Raw genomic sequence first — 15,461 nt, forward strand, 5'->3', positions numbered from 1 at the left:
CTTATACGCCTCAGAACCCGGATCCGGGAGCACCCCCCACCCCCACACACTAATTAGCATACTAGCATAGCTTCAAAAGTAGATAGTAGCATCTAAATATCATTAAATCACAAGTCAAGACACCAGATGAAAGATACAGATCTTGTGAATAAAGCCACCATTTCAGATTTTAAAATGGTTACAGGGAAACAAAATATGTAAATTCTATTAGCTAACACGTTAGCAAAATACACCACTATTCTAACTCCATCCAGTTTCTTACTCCTTCAGGTGCTATCACCAATTCCGGGGTTTACCTAATCTAAGTATAAATATTCATGTCATTATCTGCTCTAGTACTCACAAACCTCAAGCACATCAAGCATAGGCTCTACATGATTACCACACATGATTGCTCTCTCTAGATGTGATTCTGATTAAATTAGGCCACATAAGATAGCTAGTCATGGTATTGGGACTATGTCTTTTTGTTAGAAAACATGATTAGACAAGGGTGCATTTTAGTCTATTTCGACACAAACCGAGGTTTCAGAAGATATTACAAAAGCGCATGTACAACTATAGCACCCACACCGCAGCTTATCCACACACATCTTCGGCACAACAGTTAGCCAATTTTACTCTAGAGAATTGGAAAGGACAATAAGCGTGAGTTTATGACCCTATAATTCTTATTCCTCCAATATGCATAGATGCATTTCTTAAGTTAACATATAGCAAGTACCCAATAAGCAACTATAACAACAGGCTCATGATGGAAACAGGAAGACCACAGTCCCTATCTGTAGTTTACTAATATAATACTATGCCCACATTACTACATATTCAATTTTACTGGGCGATTTTTTTCCCTAAGATATCTCAGTGGATGTACAACCATTTCAAGATCTATTGGCGGTTCCTCTACACAGATCATGCGCATTTTATTAATTCAATTTATACTACAAATGCACAGCATCGACAGATTCCTGCTGCCTCACATGGAGATTAGCCCAATACTACAGCGCATTCACGAGGACCGCCAAAAGCGCGAGTATTAGTATAACCTTATATCAACCGCAGAACAGAAAAGAAGATAGAGTACACATATGAAGAATGTTAGTGATTCAGAGATACCGAGAACGTTAGAGGTTTGTTAGCAAAGCTTTCTCTCTCCACATTCAGTCTGCTCTTCTCATTGAGAACACTACCCCAGTGGATGAGACTAATCTATTATTTTGCCATAAGCACATACAAATCTGATGTATAGCGTCGATGTGGATTTTTCTCCTGTACAAATTCCATAGTTGCCACTTCTTTTAAGCTGCCATGTACGACAGACAAGTGCGCACACACTAACACGGACGGACTGACAAGCGCGCACACGCTAACACGGACAGACAGACAGAGACAGACAAGCGCGCACACACTAACACGGATGGACAGACAAGCGCGCACACACTAACGCACATGCAGATGAGCACACACATGCACAGACAGACAGACACACACACACTAACACGAACACACTCCTGTAAGGTTCTTCTTGTCTTGTCACTTTGCAGGGACATTGCGGCCCGGAACTGCCTGCTGACCACCAAAGGACCGGGGAGAGTGGCCAAGATCGGAGACTTTGGCATGGCCAGGGACATTTATAGGTACTGCCATCATAAAAAGTCATTAAACCCAGCTACTATAAAGGCATATGTGGACTGGGGTGGTCTGGCGGTCTGGGCTGTTGCCTCTGGAGCACATGAACGATATACCACTGCCAGCATGAGTTGGAGTCTGGCCTGTTGCTACTTCAGCACCATCTCTCCTAAGTTTCAACTTTTTTCAAACATGACAAAATACCAAAAGAGTGGGACTGCCCCACTCCTTTCAAAAATGTAATAATTGTCACGCCTGCTCCCGTTCTCCCTCTCTGGCGCTCGAGGGCGCCAGGCTGCCCTTCATTACGCACACCTGTCCCCATCATTACGCACACCTGTCCCCATCATTACACTCATCAGCGCTCAATGGACTCACCTGGACTCCTTCACCTTGTTGATTGCCCCATCTATATCTGTCTGTTCCTCAGTGGGTTCCCCATGTCACCCAAACTATCTAGTTTATAATTCTGTTTATTACTGCCTGTGTCTGTTGCTAGTGACACAGTCCATTTCTTCTTCTGGGAAACAAAGTCGATGACAAATAATTTTTTTACAATCTGAGTGGGATCCATGGATATACAGTTTAGTTAGTAATGCCTGCCATGATGGCACCAACCGTTTCTAAGCCAACTACTTTATGTCTAGTCGWAGAATGCCAATTCTATCTATAATGTCAATTTGAAGATTGCTGGGGGCATTTCATTTCAAATTGATGGCCTTTGGTGCAAATGATAATGTCTCACAAACACAGGAAGGCTAGGAGGTTAAAAGTAGAAGCCACATTTTGGTTGGACCTCAAATCAAATCAAAACATTTTTGTCACATACACATCGTTAGCAGATGTTAATTCTTGTCACTACAGGGGGTGCTGTTTCAACTTCGACATTTTGCRTCTCCAAATTAAACTGCCTCGTACTCAATTCTTGCTCGTACAATATGCATATTATTATTACTATTGGATAGAAAACAATCTCTAGTTTCTAAAACCGTTTGAATTATGTCTGTGGGTGAACCAAAACTCTTTCTACAGCGAAAATCATGACAGGACATGCGAAGGTCTGAAAACTAGACTCTGATCTCGGATCAGTTTAAAACTCTGTGTGTGCCCTATGGATCGAAATGAACTGCACCCGCCTTCCCCTGGATGTCAGTAACCAATGAGAAGTGGAATGGAATCTCTACGTATTTCTCAGAGTTTATAAAAGGCAATGGAGTGACATGTCCCTTCTTTTCGTCGCTCGCCAAGGCGCAAGAGGGGACATCAGAATGGCATGTTGAATAGCTCTTGTTATCGGGCTAAGATATATCCGTCTGTGATTTAATTCGAAATAGGTGTTAGAAACATCATAACGAAGTTATTTGAAACCGATTTATATCAGTTTATGCGAGTATATTGCTATTTTCGGAATTTTCGTAGTATTGCGTTTGAGGATTTGGACATGTGTGTGCCAGGTAGCTACTATTAGCTGCTAGTTCCGACGTTGAACTGGACGTTTTACAACAAAGCAACGATTATTTTGGACAAAAGGACACCTTGCCCAAGATTCTGATGGAAGCTCGTCCAAAAGTAAGAGCTATTTATGATTTTATTCCGTATTTATGTGGAAAAATGTAAACGCATTTTTCGGCCAATATTGCGGCACTAGTCTGGCTGTAACGCACACTGTATGTCAAGTAAGGTTAATTTTAAAAATCTAAATCAGCGGTTGCATTAATAACCAATGCATCTTTCATTAGCTGTCCAACCTGTATTTTTTTAGTCAATCTAATCGATAAATAATCGTAAACTTAGGTGCCCTTCCAAGATGGCGGCGCCAGAATGCTGCCATGTTTTGACTGATTACATAGCATAACCACGATTGTGATGCTAATATGCACATTTTCGAAACAAACTCTATATGCATTGTGTAATATGATGTTACAGGACTGTCATCTGAAGAATTCTGAAGGTTAGTGAAACAATTAATATATTTGGTGGTGATAACGTTATCGCGGCTTTTTGCTTCGAATCAATGCTGGGGTGATGTTAGCTCATGTGGTATGCTAATATAACGATATATTGTGTTTTCGCTGTAAAACACTTAGAAAATCTGAAAATATTGTCTGGATTCACAGATGTTGGGCTTTCATTTGTCGTACGCTGTGTATTTTTCAGAAATGTTTTTAAGATGAGTAATTAGGTAATACACGTTGCTCCTGTAGTTATTCTAGTCGCTTTGGGTGAGTTTTGTGATAGTGCTGCAATGGTAAACTGTGATTTATACCTGAAAAATGCACATTTTTCTAAAAAAACATATGCTATACCATAAATATGTTATCAGACTGTCACTTATGAAGTGTTTCTTGGTTAGTGGCTATATATATCTTTATTTAGTCGAATTAGTGATAGCTACTGATGGAGTAAAAAAATGGTGGAACAAAAAAAGTTGTGTCTTTTGCTATGGTGTTAGCTAATAGAAATACATATTTTGTCTTCCCTGTAAAACATTTAAAAAATCTGAATGATGGCTGGATTCACAAGATCTGTATCTTTCATTTGGTGTCTTGGACTTGTGATTTCATGAACATTTGATTATATGATATCCCTGTCGCTTTAGGCTAGGCTATTCTAGTCAGCTTTTTTGATGGGGGGGATCCCGGATCCGGGTTTGGACTGTTAGAGGTTTTAATGTGAGTGTAGCGAAATGCTTGTGCTTCTAGTTCCGGACAATGCAGTAATAACCAACAAGTAATCTACCTAACAATTCCACAACTACTACCTATACACACAGTGTAAAGGGATAAAGAATATGTACATAAAGATGTATGAATGAGTGATGGTACAAACGGCATAGGCAAGATGCAGTAGATGGTATAGTGTACAGTCTATACATATGAGATGAGTAATGTAGGGTATGTAAACATAAAGTGCATAGTTTAAAGTGGCTAGGGATACATGATTACATAAAGATGGCAAGATGCAGTAGATGATATAGAGTACATATATTACATATACATATGAGATGAGTAATGTAGGGTATGTAAACATTATATTAAGTGGCATTGTTTAAAGTGGCTAGTGATAAATTTTTACATAATGTCCATCAATTCCCATTATTAATTAAAGTGGCTGGGAGTTGAGTCAGTATGTTGGCAGCGGCCACTCAATGTTAGTGTGGCTGTTTTAACAGTCTGATGGCCTTGAGATAGAAGCTGTTTTTCAGTCTCTCGGTCCCTGCTTTGATGCACCTGTACTGACCTCGCCTTCTGGATGATAGCGGGGTGAACAGGCAGTGGCTCGGGTGGTTGTTGTCCTTGATGATCTTTATGGCATTCCTGTGACATCGGGTGGTGTAGGTGTCCTGGAGGGCAGGTAGTTTGCCCCCTGGTGATGCGTGTTGTGCAGACCTCACTACCCTCTGGAGAGCCTTACGGTTGTGGGCGGAGCAGTTGCCGTACCAGGCGGTGATACAGCCCGACAGGATGCTCTCGATTGTGCATCTGTAGAAGTTTGTGAGTGCTTTTGGTGACAAGCCAAATTTCTTCAGCCTCCTGAGTTGAAGAGGCGCTGCTGCGCCTTCTTCACAACGCTGTGCTGTGTGGTGGACCAATTCAGTTTGTCCGTGATGTGTACACCGAGGAACTTAAAACTTTTCCACCTTCTCCACTACTGTTCCCGTCGATGTGGATAGGGGGTGTCTCCTCCTCGCTGTCTCTGATAGTCACAATATCTCCTTTGTTTTGTTGACGTTGAGTGTGAGGTTATTTTCCTGACACCACACACGAGGGCCCTCACCTCCTCCCTGTAGGCCGTCTGTCGTTGTTGGTAATCAAGCCTACCACTGTAGTGTCGTCGCAAACTTGATGATTGAGTTGGAGGCGTGCATGCCACGCAGTCCGTGGTGTGAACAGGGAGTACAGGAGAGGGCTCAGAACGCACCTTGTGGGGCCCAGTGTTGAGGATCAGCGGGGTGGAGATGTTGTTACCTACCCTCACCACCTGGGGCGGCCCGTCAGGAAGTCCAGGACCCAGTTGCACAGGACGGGTCGAGACCCAGGGTCTCGAGCTTGATGACGAGTTTGGAGGGTACTATGGTGTTAAATGCGTAGCTGTAGTCGATGAACAGCATTCTCACATAGGTATTCCTCTTGTCCAGATGGGTTAGGGCAGGTTGCAGTGTGGTTGCGATTGCGTCGTCTGGACCTATTGGGTCGTAGGCAAATTGGAGTGGTCTAGGGTGTCAGGTAGGTGGAGTGATATGGTCCTTGACTAGTCTCTCAAAGCACTTCATGATGACGGAAGTGAGTGCTACGGGGCGGTAGTCTTTAGCTCAGTTACCTTAGCTTTCTTGGGAACAGGAACAATGGTGGCCCTCTTGAAGCATGTGGGAAGAGCAGACTGGGATAAGGATTAATTGAATATGTCCTTACACACACCAGCCAGCTGGTCTGCGCATGCTCTGAGGACGCGGCTGGGATGCCGTCTGGGCCTGCAGCCTTGCGAGGGTTAACACGTTTAAATGTTTTACTCACTCGGCTGCAGTGAAGGAGAGCCCGCAGGTTTTGGTAGCGGGCCGTGTCAGTGGCACTGTATTGTCCTCAAAGCGGCAAAAAAGTGATTAGTCTGTCTGAGAGCAAGACATCCTGGTCCGCGACTGGGCTAGTTTTCTTTTTGTAATCCGTGATTGACTGTAGACCCTGCCACATAACAGTGGGAGAACAAGTATTTGATACCACTGCCGATTTTGCAGATTTTCCTACTTAAAAAGCATGTAGAGGTCTGTAATTCTTATCATAGGTACACTTCAACTGTGAGAGACGGAATCTAAAACAAAAATCCCGAAAATCACATTGTATGATTTTTAAGTAATTAATTAGCATTTTATTGCATGACATAAGTATTTGATACATCAGAAAAGCAGAACTTAATATTTGGTACAGAATCCTTGTTTGCAATTACAGAGATCATACGTTTCCTGTAGTTCTTGACCAGGTTTGCACACACTGCAGCAGGGATTTTGGCCCACTCCTCCATACAGTCCTTCTCCAGATCCTTCAGGTTTCGGGGCTGTCGCTGGCAATACGGACTTTCAGCTCCCTCCAAAGATTTTCTATTGGGTTCAGGTCTGGAGACTGGCTAGGCCACTCCAGGACCTTGAGATACTTTCTTACGGAGCCACTCCTTAGTTGCCCTGCTGTGTGTTTCGGGTCGTTGTCATGCTGGAAGACCCAGCCACGACCCATCATCAATGCTCTTACTGAGGGAAGGAGGTTGTTGGCTAAGATCTCGCAATACATGGCCCCATCCATCCTCCCCTCAATACGGTGCAGTCGTCCTGTCCCCTTTGCAGAAAAGCATCCCCAAAGAATGATGTTACCACCTCCATGCTTCACGGTTGGGATGGTGTTCTTGGGGTTGTACTCATCCTTCTTCTTCCTCCAAACACGGCGAGTGGAGTTTAGACCAAAAAGCTCTATTTTTGAATCATCAGACCACATGACCTTCTCCCATTCCTCCTCTGGATCATCCAGATGGTCATTGGCAAACTTCAGACGGGCCTGGACATGCGCCTGCTTGAGCAGGGGACCTTGTGTGCGCTGCAGGATTTTAATCCATGACGGCGTAGTGTGTTACTAATGGTTTTCTTTGAGACTGGTGTCCAGCTCTCTTCAGGTCATTGACCAGGTCCTGCCGTGTGTAGTTCTGGGCTGATCCCTCACCTTCCTCATGATCATTGATGCCCCACGAGGTGAGATCTTGCATGGAGCCCCAGACCGAGGGTGATTGACCATCATCTTGAACTTCTTCTATTTTCTTCTATTTTCTAATAATTGCGCCAACAGTTGTTGCCTTCTCACCAAGCTGCTTGCCTATTGTCCTGTAGCCCATCCCAGCCTTGTGCAGGTCTACAATTTTATCCCTGATGTCCTTACACAGCTCTCTGGTCTTGGCCATTGTGGAGAGGTTGGAGTCTGTTTGATTGAGTGTGTGGACAGGTGTCTTTTATACAGGTAACGAGTTCAACAGGTGCAGTTAATACAGGTAATGAGTGGAGAACAGGAGGGCTTCTTAAAGAAAAACTAACAGGTCTGTGAGAGCTGGAATTCTTACTGGTTGGTAGGTGATCAAAACTTATGTCATGCAATAAAATGCAAATGAATTACTTAAAAATCATACAATGTGATTTTCTGGATTTTTGTTTTAGATTCCGTCTCTCACAGTTGAATGTACCTATGATAAAAAATTACAGACCTCTACATGCTTTGTAAGTAGGAAAACCTGCAAAATCGGCAGTGTATCAAATACTTGTTCTCCCCACTGTACCTCTTGTGTCTGAGCTGTTGATTTGCGACTCTACTTTGTCTCTATACTGGGACTTAGCTTGTTTGATTGCCTTGCGGAGGAATAGCTACACTGTTTGTATTCGGTCCTGTTTCCGTCACTTTGCCCTGGTTAAAAGCAGTGGTTCGCGCTTTCAGTTTCACGCGAATGCTGCCATCAATCCACGGTTTCTGGTTTGGGAATGTTTTAATCGTTGCTGTGGGTACAACATCGTCAATGCACTTTCTAATGAACTCGCTCACCGAATCAGCGTATTCGTCAATGTTGTTGTTGGACGCAATGCGGAACATATCCCAATCCACGTGATCGAAGCATCTTGAAGCGTGGAATCAGATTGGTCGGACCAGCGTTTAACAGACCTGAGCGCGGGAGCTTGCTGTTTTAGTTTCTGTTTGTAGGCTGGAAGCAACAAAATGGAGTCGTGGTCAGCTTTTCCGAAAGGAGGGCGGGGGAGGGCCTATATAAGTCACGGAAGTTAGTATAACAATGATCCAAGGTTTTACCAGCCCTGGTAGCACAATCCATATGCTGATAGAATTTAGGGAGTTTTGTTTTTCAGATTAGCCTTGTTACATTTACATTTAAGTCATTTAGCAGACGCTCTTATCCAGAGCGACTTACAAATTGCGAAAGTTCATACATATTCATCCTGGTCCCCCCGTGGGGAATGAACCCACAACCCTGGCGTTGCAAGCGCCATGCTCTACCAACTGAGCCACACGGGACCACATGTTAAAATCCCCAGCTACGATGAATGCAGCCTCAGGGTGTGTGGTTTCCAGTTTAGAAAGAGTCAGATAAAGTTCGTTCAGGGCCATCGATGTGTCTGCTTGGGTGGGAATATATACGGCTGTGATTATAATCGAAGAGAATTCCCTTGGTAGATAATGCAGTCGACATTTGATTGTGAGGAATTCTAAATCCGATGAACAGAATGACTTGAGTTCCTGTATGTTGTTATGATCACACCACGTCTCGTTAATCATAAGGCATACACCCCCGCCCCTCTTCTTACCAGAAAGATGTTTGTTTCTGTCAGGGCGATGCTTGAAGAAACCAGCTTGTGTACAATTGACGAATAAAGCGATCGTAATTTTACAGTTTTATTTATCCTCAAAATCCTTGTGATTGCATACTGACTTGAGGTGTTTTCCCAGTTGCAATTCCAATACACACTGCACCGTTCACAAATGCACAACCCAATGACGGAAATCACCCCCACATCTCAGCCTGCCGTCACAAGAAATTGGAGGATGAGTGTTATAACCCACATGAAAAAATACCACAATTGAATATATAGTTCTATAGTAAACTGTAGTATACTGTAGAATACTATACTACACACTGTAGTATCCCTTGCTCATCAGGAGTAGTACTTACTACGGAATGTTATAGTATAGCTTCCGAGTGGCGCAGCAGTCTAAGGCACTGCATCTCGGTGCTTGAGGTGTCACTACAGACACCCTAGTTTGAATCCAGGCTGTATYACAATCGCCCATGATTGGGAGTCCCATAGGGCAGCGCACATTTGGCCCAGCGTCATCCGGGTTTGGCTGGTGTAGGCCGTCATTGTAACTAAGAATTTGTTCTTAACTGACTTGCCTAGTTAATAGATAAAGGTTATATAAAAATAAATACTGTGGAATACTATACTAAATAGTATTATGTGCAAAAAAACTCTGTAATAAATACTACAGTAATGTCTGCAAAAAAACTACACTATAACTGTAGTAAATACTACAAATACTATTCCCCTCCCCTATATCAAAATTTGTGCCACCCATAAGTGAGAAACCATATAGTGTGTTCCCTACAGGTTATAGAAAAGAGCCGACGTCCTAAACTATCCATTCAGACCCCAGTCCTAAGTTATGGAAAATTTGTTCTTTCAGTATTTCTTTAGTAGGTTTCCTGAAGGAGAAAGCCTTCACTTCTATGTCAAGGATAATAAAACAAAAACACTACAGTAAATAGTACACAATACTACAATCCACAAAAACACATGAAATGCTATAGTATAAAATMATTTTATTTTACTACAGTATTTATACAATAGTTAAATGTAAATACTACAGTATATTACAATGAATACTACAGTATAGTCAGCAAAACACTACAGTGAAAACTATGTCTGTGTGCCTATGTCTGTGTGAGTGTGTCTGCGTTTTTGCGTGCATGCATTTGTGTGTGTGCACACACCTTTGTATGTGTGTGTGTCTCTGTGTGTGTCACTGGGTGTTAGATAGCAATCCTAGGGGACTACATTAGACTAGCTGGCTCAAATCACTGATGTCGATTTTCAGTGTGTGGCACTAAGACTTCACTCAGCCTGGAACCATGGTGCTGGAAAGGAACCATGGTGCTGGAAAATCTTTGGTGGGGTACCCTGTTATCTGACGCTCACGGATTTTCTTCTTCTCTCTCTGTCCTTCCTGATGTGAGACCCCCTGCTAAGAGCAATGTGCATCGCAAATGGTACCCTATTCCCTATTTCTTGTTCTGCCTTAAAGACATCTGTACTGCATGGTCAAATAAAGGAGTCTGATAACGTTACTGTTGGTATAAATGTCCAATGTTTACATCCACGTTAGCATTTCATACATGGTACAAACTTGTGTCACATGTAATGATATCCCCATACACCCCACTTATAGTGTACTAGTTCTGGTGTAACATTACCCATCTATATCCCCCTTCTTTAAATTTGAAACAACAATGATGTTCAATATTTCTCACAGACCATTGTGACCCCCACCCGTTGTTTTATTGTTTAAGCCCCAAGAATTAACAAAGGACCATACTTGGGATTGGGCTTGCTTACCCTCCAAAACCGTGTCACTCTTAGGGGTGGATCTCCAGCTAAGAGAGCTGGCTCAGGTGAAACTGTTTCAGACACAGCTCAAGTATCAGGCGTAATGGGGACAAGTTCACTGTTTTCCCTTTCCCCTGCACTCTCCCCTCTTGCCCCAGCAACAGGTACCGACGGTTCCTCACATAGTTTGTGCCTTCTGAGGTGAAAACGTAACTGTTTATTTGTGAGCTGAACTGAGCTGCCATGCACTGCGGTCATAGTACACATTTCCCATCATTCTCTGTTGTGTCAGAGCCTCCTTCACCTGTGTCGCCAACACTGGGCGAAGCAAATCTGTGGTCATGGGAAGCATTGTCCTACTCTGGAGAACAGGCTCTGCGCAGGCGACTGCAAGCCTTCCCAGAAAAGGTTGCGCACACACAGCAGCATGGATATCGGATTGTCTGTGACACTTTGCCAATAACTGTTTTGCAGGCACAGCGCGCTCCACCAACCCGTTAGAATGAGAGCAGTGGGGGCTGCTCGTCCTGTCTTTAAAATTCCATGTTGATGCAAAATCCTTGAAGGTCATACACACAAATGGGGTCACATTGTCTGTCATCAGACRCTGAGGAACCCCATGGACAGCGAAGTGCCTCTTCAGTTTCCAATCACAGTGATGCTCCTCATATCTGACAGGTATTCCAGTTCAAACCAGCCTGAAAAGTCCAGGACCAAGTGGGGTTTAAGAGCACCTCTCCCACCCTATGTCAGCATTCATTGAGGGCCAGTACATAGTCTCCCTTGCTCTACATTTTGTTGCCTCGGCCCCTGGGTGCAGTTGGCCTGTGTTGAATTATTGTAAAGACAAGGGGATCAACAGCCTTTGAAACCGCAATACGAGCCCATTCTGTACTGTAAACTCTTCTTTCATGGCATAGTAGGGGCACACGTTCTGGGGACATTCTAACAATTTTGGCCAGCAATTTAGAATGACTTCTCTGAGGCGCTGGCATGTGACCGTGTTGCAAGCGCAGCCCTTAACTGCGGTTGCAACGACGAGAGTACAGAACCTGCACAGCAATGACATCACAGGACTCCTCCATCTCCACCATAGGGAGGTGAGCCCGTGACAGGGCGTCAGGCTACATATAGTCCCTTGCCTCTACAAATCTAAATTGTAGCGTTGAAGCTTCATAATTCCCTGTAGATGTGAGGATCGTGATCAGAGGTTGGTGGTCCGTCTCCACCACTAGTGCTATGAAATCATGAAACTTTTTACAGGCGAAAACAAGGGCTAACATCTCCTTCTCTATCTGAGCCTAACGTGTCTCCGTGGGCATCAGTGTTCTTGATGCAAACTCCACTGGCCTATATTTGTTGTAGACATACTACTCCGAGACCATGCTGGGACACAGATATCACCACTGGTTTGCCCACATCATAGTACGGGAGAACTGGTTGGCTTGATAGCAGCTCTTTCAGTTTGGTGAAGGCAGCGTCATGTTGCTCCTGCCAGCACAATTCAGTATCAATCAATCAATCAATCAATCAAATGTATTTATTAAGCCCTTCTTACATCAGCTTATGTCACAATGTGCTGTACAGAAATCCAGCCTAAAACCCCAACAACAAGCAATGCAGGTGTAGAAGCACGGTGGCTAGGAAAAACTCCCTAGAAAGGCCAGAAACTAGGAAGAAACCTAGAGAGGAACCAGGCAATGAGGGGTGACCAGTCCTCTTCTGGCTGTGCTGGGTGGAGATTAAAACAGAACATGGCCAAGATGTTCAAATGTTCATAGATGACCAGCAGTGTCAAATAATAAAAAAGAATGGTTGTCGAGGGTGCAACAGGTCAGCACCTCAGGAGTAAATGTCAGTTCACTTTTCATAGCCGATCATTCAGAGTATCTCTACTGCTCCTGCTGTCTCTAGAAACCTATTCACTTCCGGCGCCGACAGAGATGGCCGCCTCGCTTCGCGCTCCTAGGAAACTATGCAGTATTTTGTTTTTTTATGTGTTATTTCTTACATTGTTACCCCAGGAAATATTAAGTTATATTACATACAGTCGGGAGGAACTATTGGATATAAGAGCAACGTCAACTCACCAACATTACGACCATGAATACGACTTTCCCAAAGCGGATCCTCTGTATGGTCCACCACCCAGGACAATGGATCGGATCCCAGCCGGCGACCCAAAACACAGAAGGGTCAAAATGGAGCGGTCTTGTGGTCAGGCTCCGTAGACGGGCACATCGCGCACCGCTCCCGAGCATACTACTCGCCAATGTCCAGTCTCTTGATAACAAGGTAGACGAAATCCGAGCAAGGGTTGCCTTCCAGAGAGACATCAGAGATTGTAACGTTCTTTGTTTCACGGAAACATGGCTCACTCAGGATACGTCAGAGTCGGTACAGCCACCTGGTTTCTTCAAGCATCGCGCTGACAGAAACAAACATCTCTCTGGTAAGAAGAAGGGCGGGGGTGTATGCCTTATGATTGCCGACCGCATTATCTACCAAGAGAATTCTCTTCGATCATAATCACAGTCGTGTATATCCCCCCCCAAGCAGACACATCGACGGCCCTGAAATAATTTAATTTGACTCTATGTAAACTGGAAACCACATATCCTGAGGGTGCATTCATTGTAGTTGGAGATTTTAACAAGGCTAATCTGAAAACAAGGCTCCCTAAATTTTATCAGCATATCGAATGYGCGACCCGGCTGGAAAAACCCTGGATCATTGTTATTCTAACTTTYGCGACGCATATAAAGCCCTCCCCCGCCCTCCTTTCGGAAAATTTGACCACGAATCCATTTTGTTGCTCCCTGCCTATAGACAGAAACTAAAACAGGAAGCGCCCGTGCTCAGGTCTGTTCAACGCTGGTCCGACCAATCGGATTCCAATCTTCAAGATTGCTTCGATCACGTGGACTGGGATATGTTCCGCATAGCGTCGGACAATAACATTGATGAATACGCTGATTCGGTGAGCGAGTTTATCAGCAAGTGCATCGGTGATATTGTACCCACAGCGTCTATTAATAAAACATTCCCCAACCAGAAACCGTGGATTGATGGCAGCATTCGCGCAAAACTGAAAGCGCAAATCACTGCTTTTAATCAGGGCAAGGTGACCTGAAACATGACCGAATACAAACAGTGTAGCAATTCCCTCTGCAAGGCAATCAAACAAGCTAAGTGTCAGTATAGAGACAAAGTAGAGTCTCAATTCAACGGCTCAGACACGAGAGGTATGTGGCAGGGTCTACAGTCAATCACGGACTACAAAAGGAAAACCAGCCCCGTCGCAGACCACAATGTCTTGCTCCCATACAAACTAAACAACTTCTTTGCTCTAACACGGCCCGCTACCAAAAACCTGCAGGCTCTCCTTCACTGCAGCCAATGTGAGAAAAACATTTAAACGTGTTAACCCTCGCAAGGCAGCCGGCCCAGACGGCATCACCAGCCGCGTCCTCAGAGCATGCGCAGACCAGCTGGCTGGTGTGTTTACGGACATATTCAATCAATCCTTATCCCAGTCTGCTGTTCCCACATGCTTCAAGAGGGCCACCATTGTTCCTGTTCACAAGAAAGCTAAGGTAACTGAGCTAAACTACTATCGCCCTGTAGCACTCACTTCCGTCATCATGAAGTACTTTGAGAGACTATTCAAGGACCATATCACCTCCACCCCACCCTACCTGGTCTCGACCCCGCCCTGTGCAACTGGGTCCTGGACTTCCTGACGGGCCGCCCCCAGGTGGTGAGGGTAGGTAACAAAATCTCCACCCCGCTGATCCTCAACACTGGGGCCCCACAAAGGTGCGTTCTCAGCCCTCTCCTGTATTCCCTGTTCACCCATGAATGCGTGGCCATGCACGCCTCCAACTCAATCATCAAGTTTGCAGACAACACAACRGTGATAGGCTTGATTACCAACAAGACGAGACGGCCTACAGGGAGGAGGTGAGGGCCCTCGGAGTGTGGTGTCAGGAAAATAACCTCACACTCAATTTCAACAAAACAAAGGAGATGATCGTGGACATCAGGAAACTGCAGAGGGAGCAGCCCCYTATCCACATCGACGGGACAGTAGTGGAGAAGGTGGACAGTTTTAAGTTCCTCGGYGTACACATCACGGTCAAACTGAACTGGTCCACCCACACAGACAGCTTGGTGAAGAAAGCGCAGCAGCGCCTCTTCAACCTCAGGAGGCTGAAGAAATTTGGCTTGTCACCAAACATACTCACAAACTTTTACAGATGCACAATCGAGAGCATCCTGTCGGGCTCTATCACCGCCCACAGCAACTACAACAACTGCTCCGCCCACAATTGTAAGGCTCTCCAGAGGGTAGTGAGGTCTGCACAACGCATCACCGGGGGYAAACTACCTGCCCTTCAGGACACCTACACCACCCGCTGTCACAGGAAGGCCAAAAAGATCATCAAGGACAACAACAACCTGAGCCACTGCCTGTTCACCCCACTATCTTCCAGAAGGCGAGGTCAGTTTAGGTGCATCAAAGCGAGGACGAGAGACTGAAAAACAGCTTCTATCTCAAGGCAATCAGACTGTTAACACCCACCACTAACATTGAGTGGCTGCTGCCAATATACTAACTCATCTCTAGCCACTTTAACAATGAATAAATGTATGTAATAAATGTATCACTAGCCACTTTAAACAATTCCACTTT

General features: G+C 44.6%; 1 protein-coding gene across 1 annotated transcript in view; it reads left to right on the forward strand.

Moving 5' to 3' along the window:
• Positions 1 to 15,461, forward strand: part of alk (ALK receptor tyrosine kinase) — a 196,348-nt gene that overhangs the window by 162,031 nt on the left and 18,856 nt on the right. The window contains exon 20 of the mRNA XM_070445291.1: positions 1,545 to 1,637. Coding sequence (XP_070301392.1) covers positions 1,545 to 1,637 — 93 coding nt within the window. The remainder of the gene's footprint in view (positions 1 to 1,544; positions 1,638 to 15,461) is intronic.

This window comes from Salvelinus sp. IW2-2015, linkage group LG10 (assembly GCF_002910315.2).
Source record: "Salvelinus sp. IW2-2015 linkage group LG10, ASM291031v2, whole genome shotgun sequence".
Lineage (NCBI taxonomy): Eukaryota > Metazoa > Chordata > Actinopteri > Salmoniformes > Salmonidae > Salvelinus > Salvelinus sp. IW2-2015.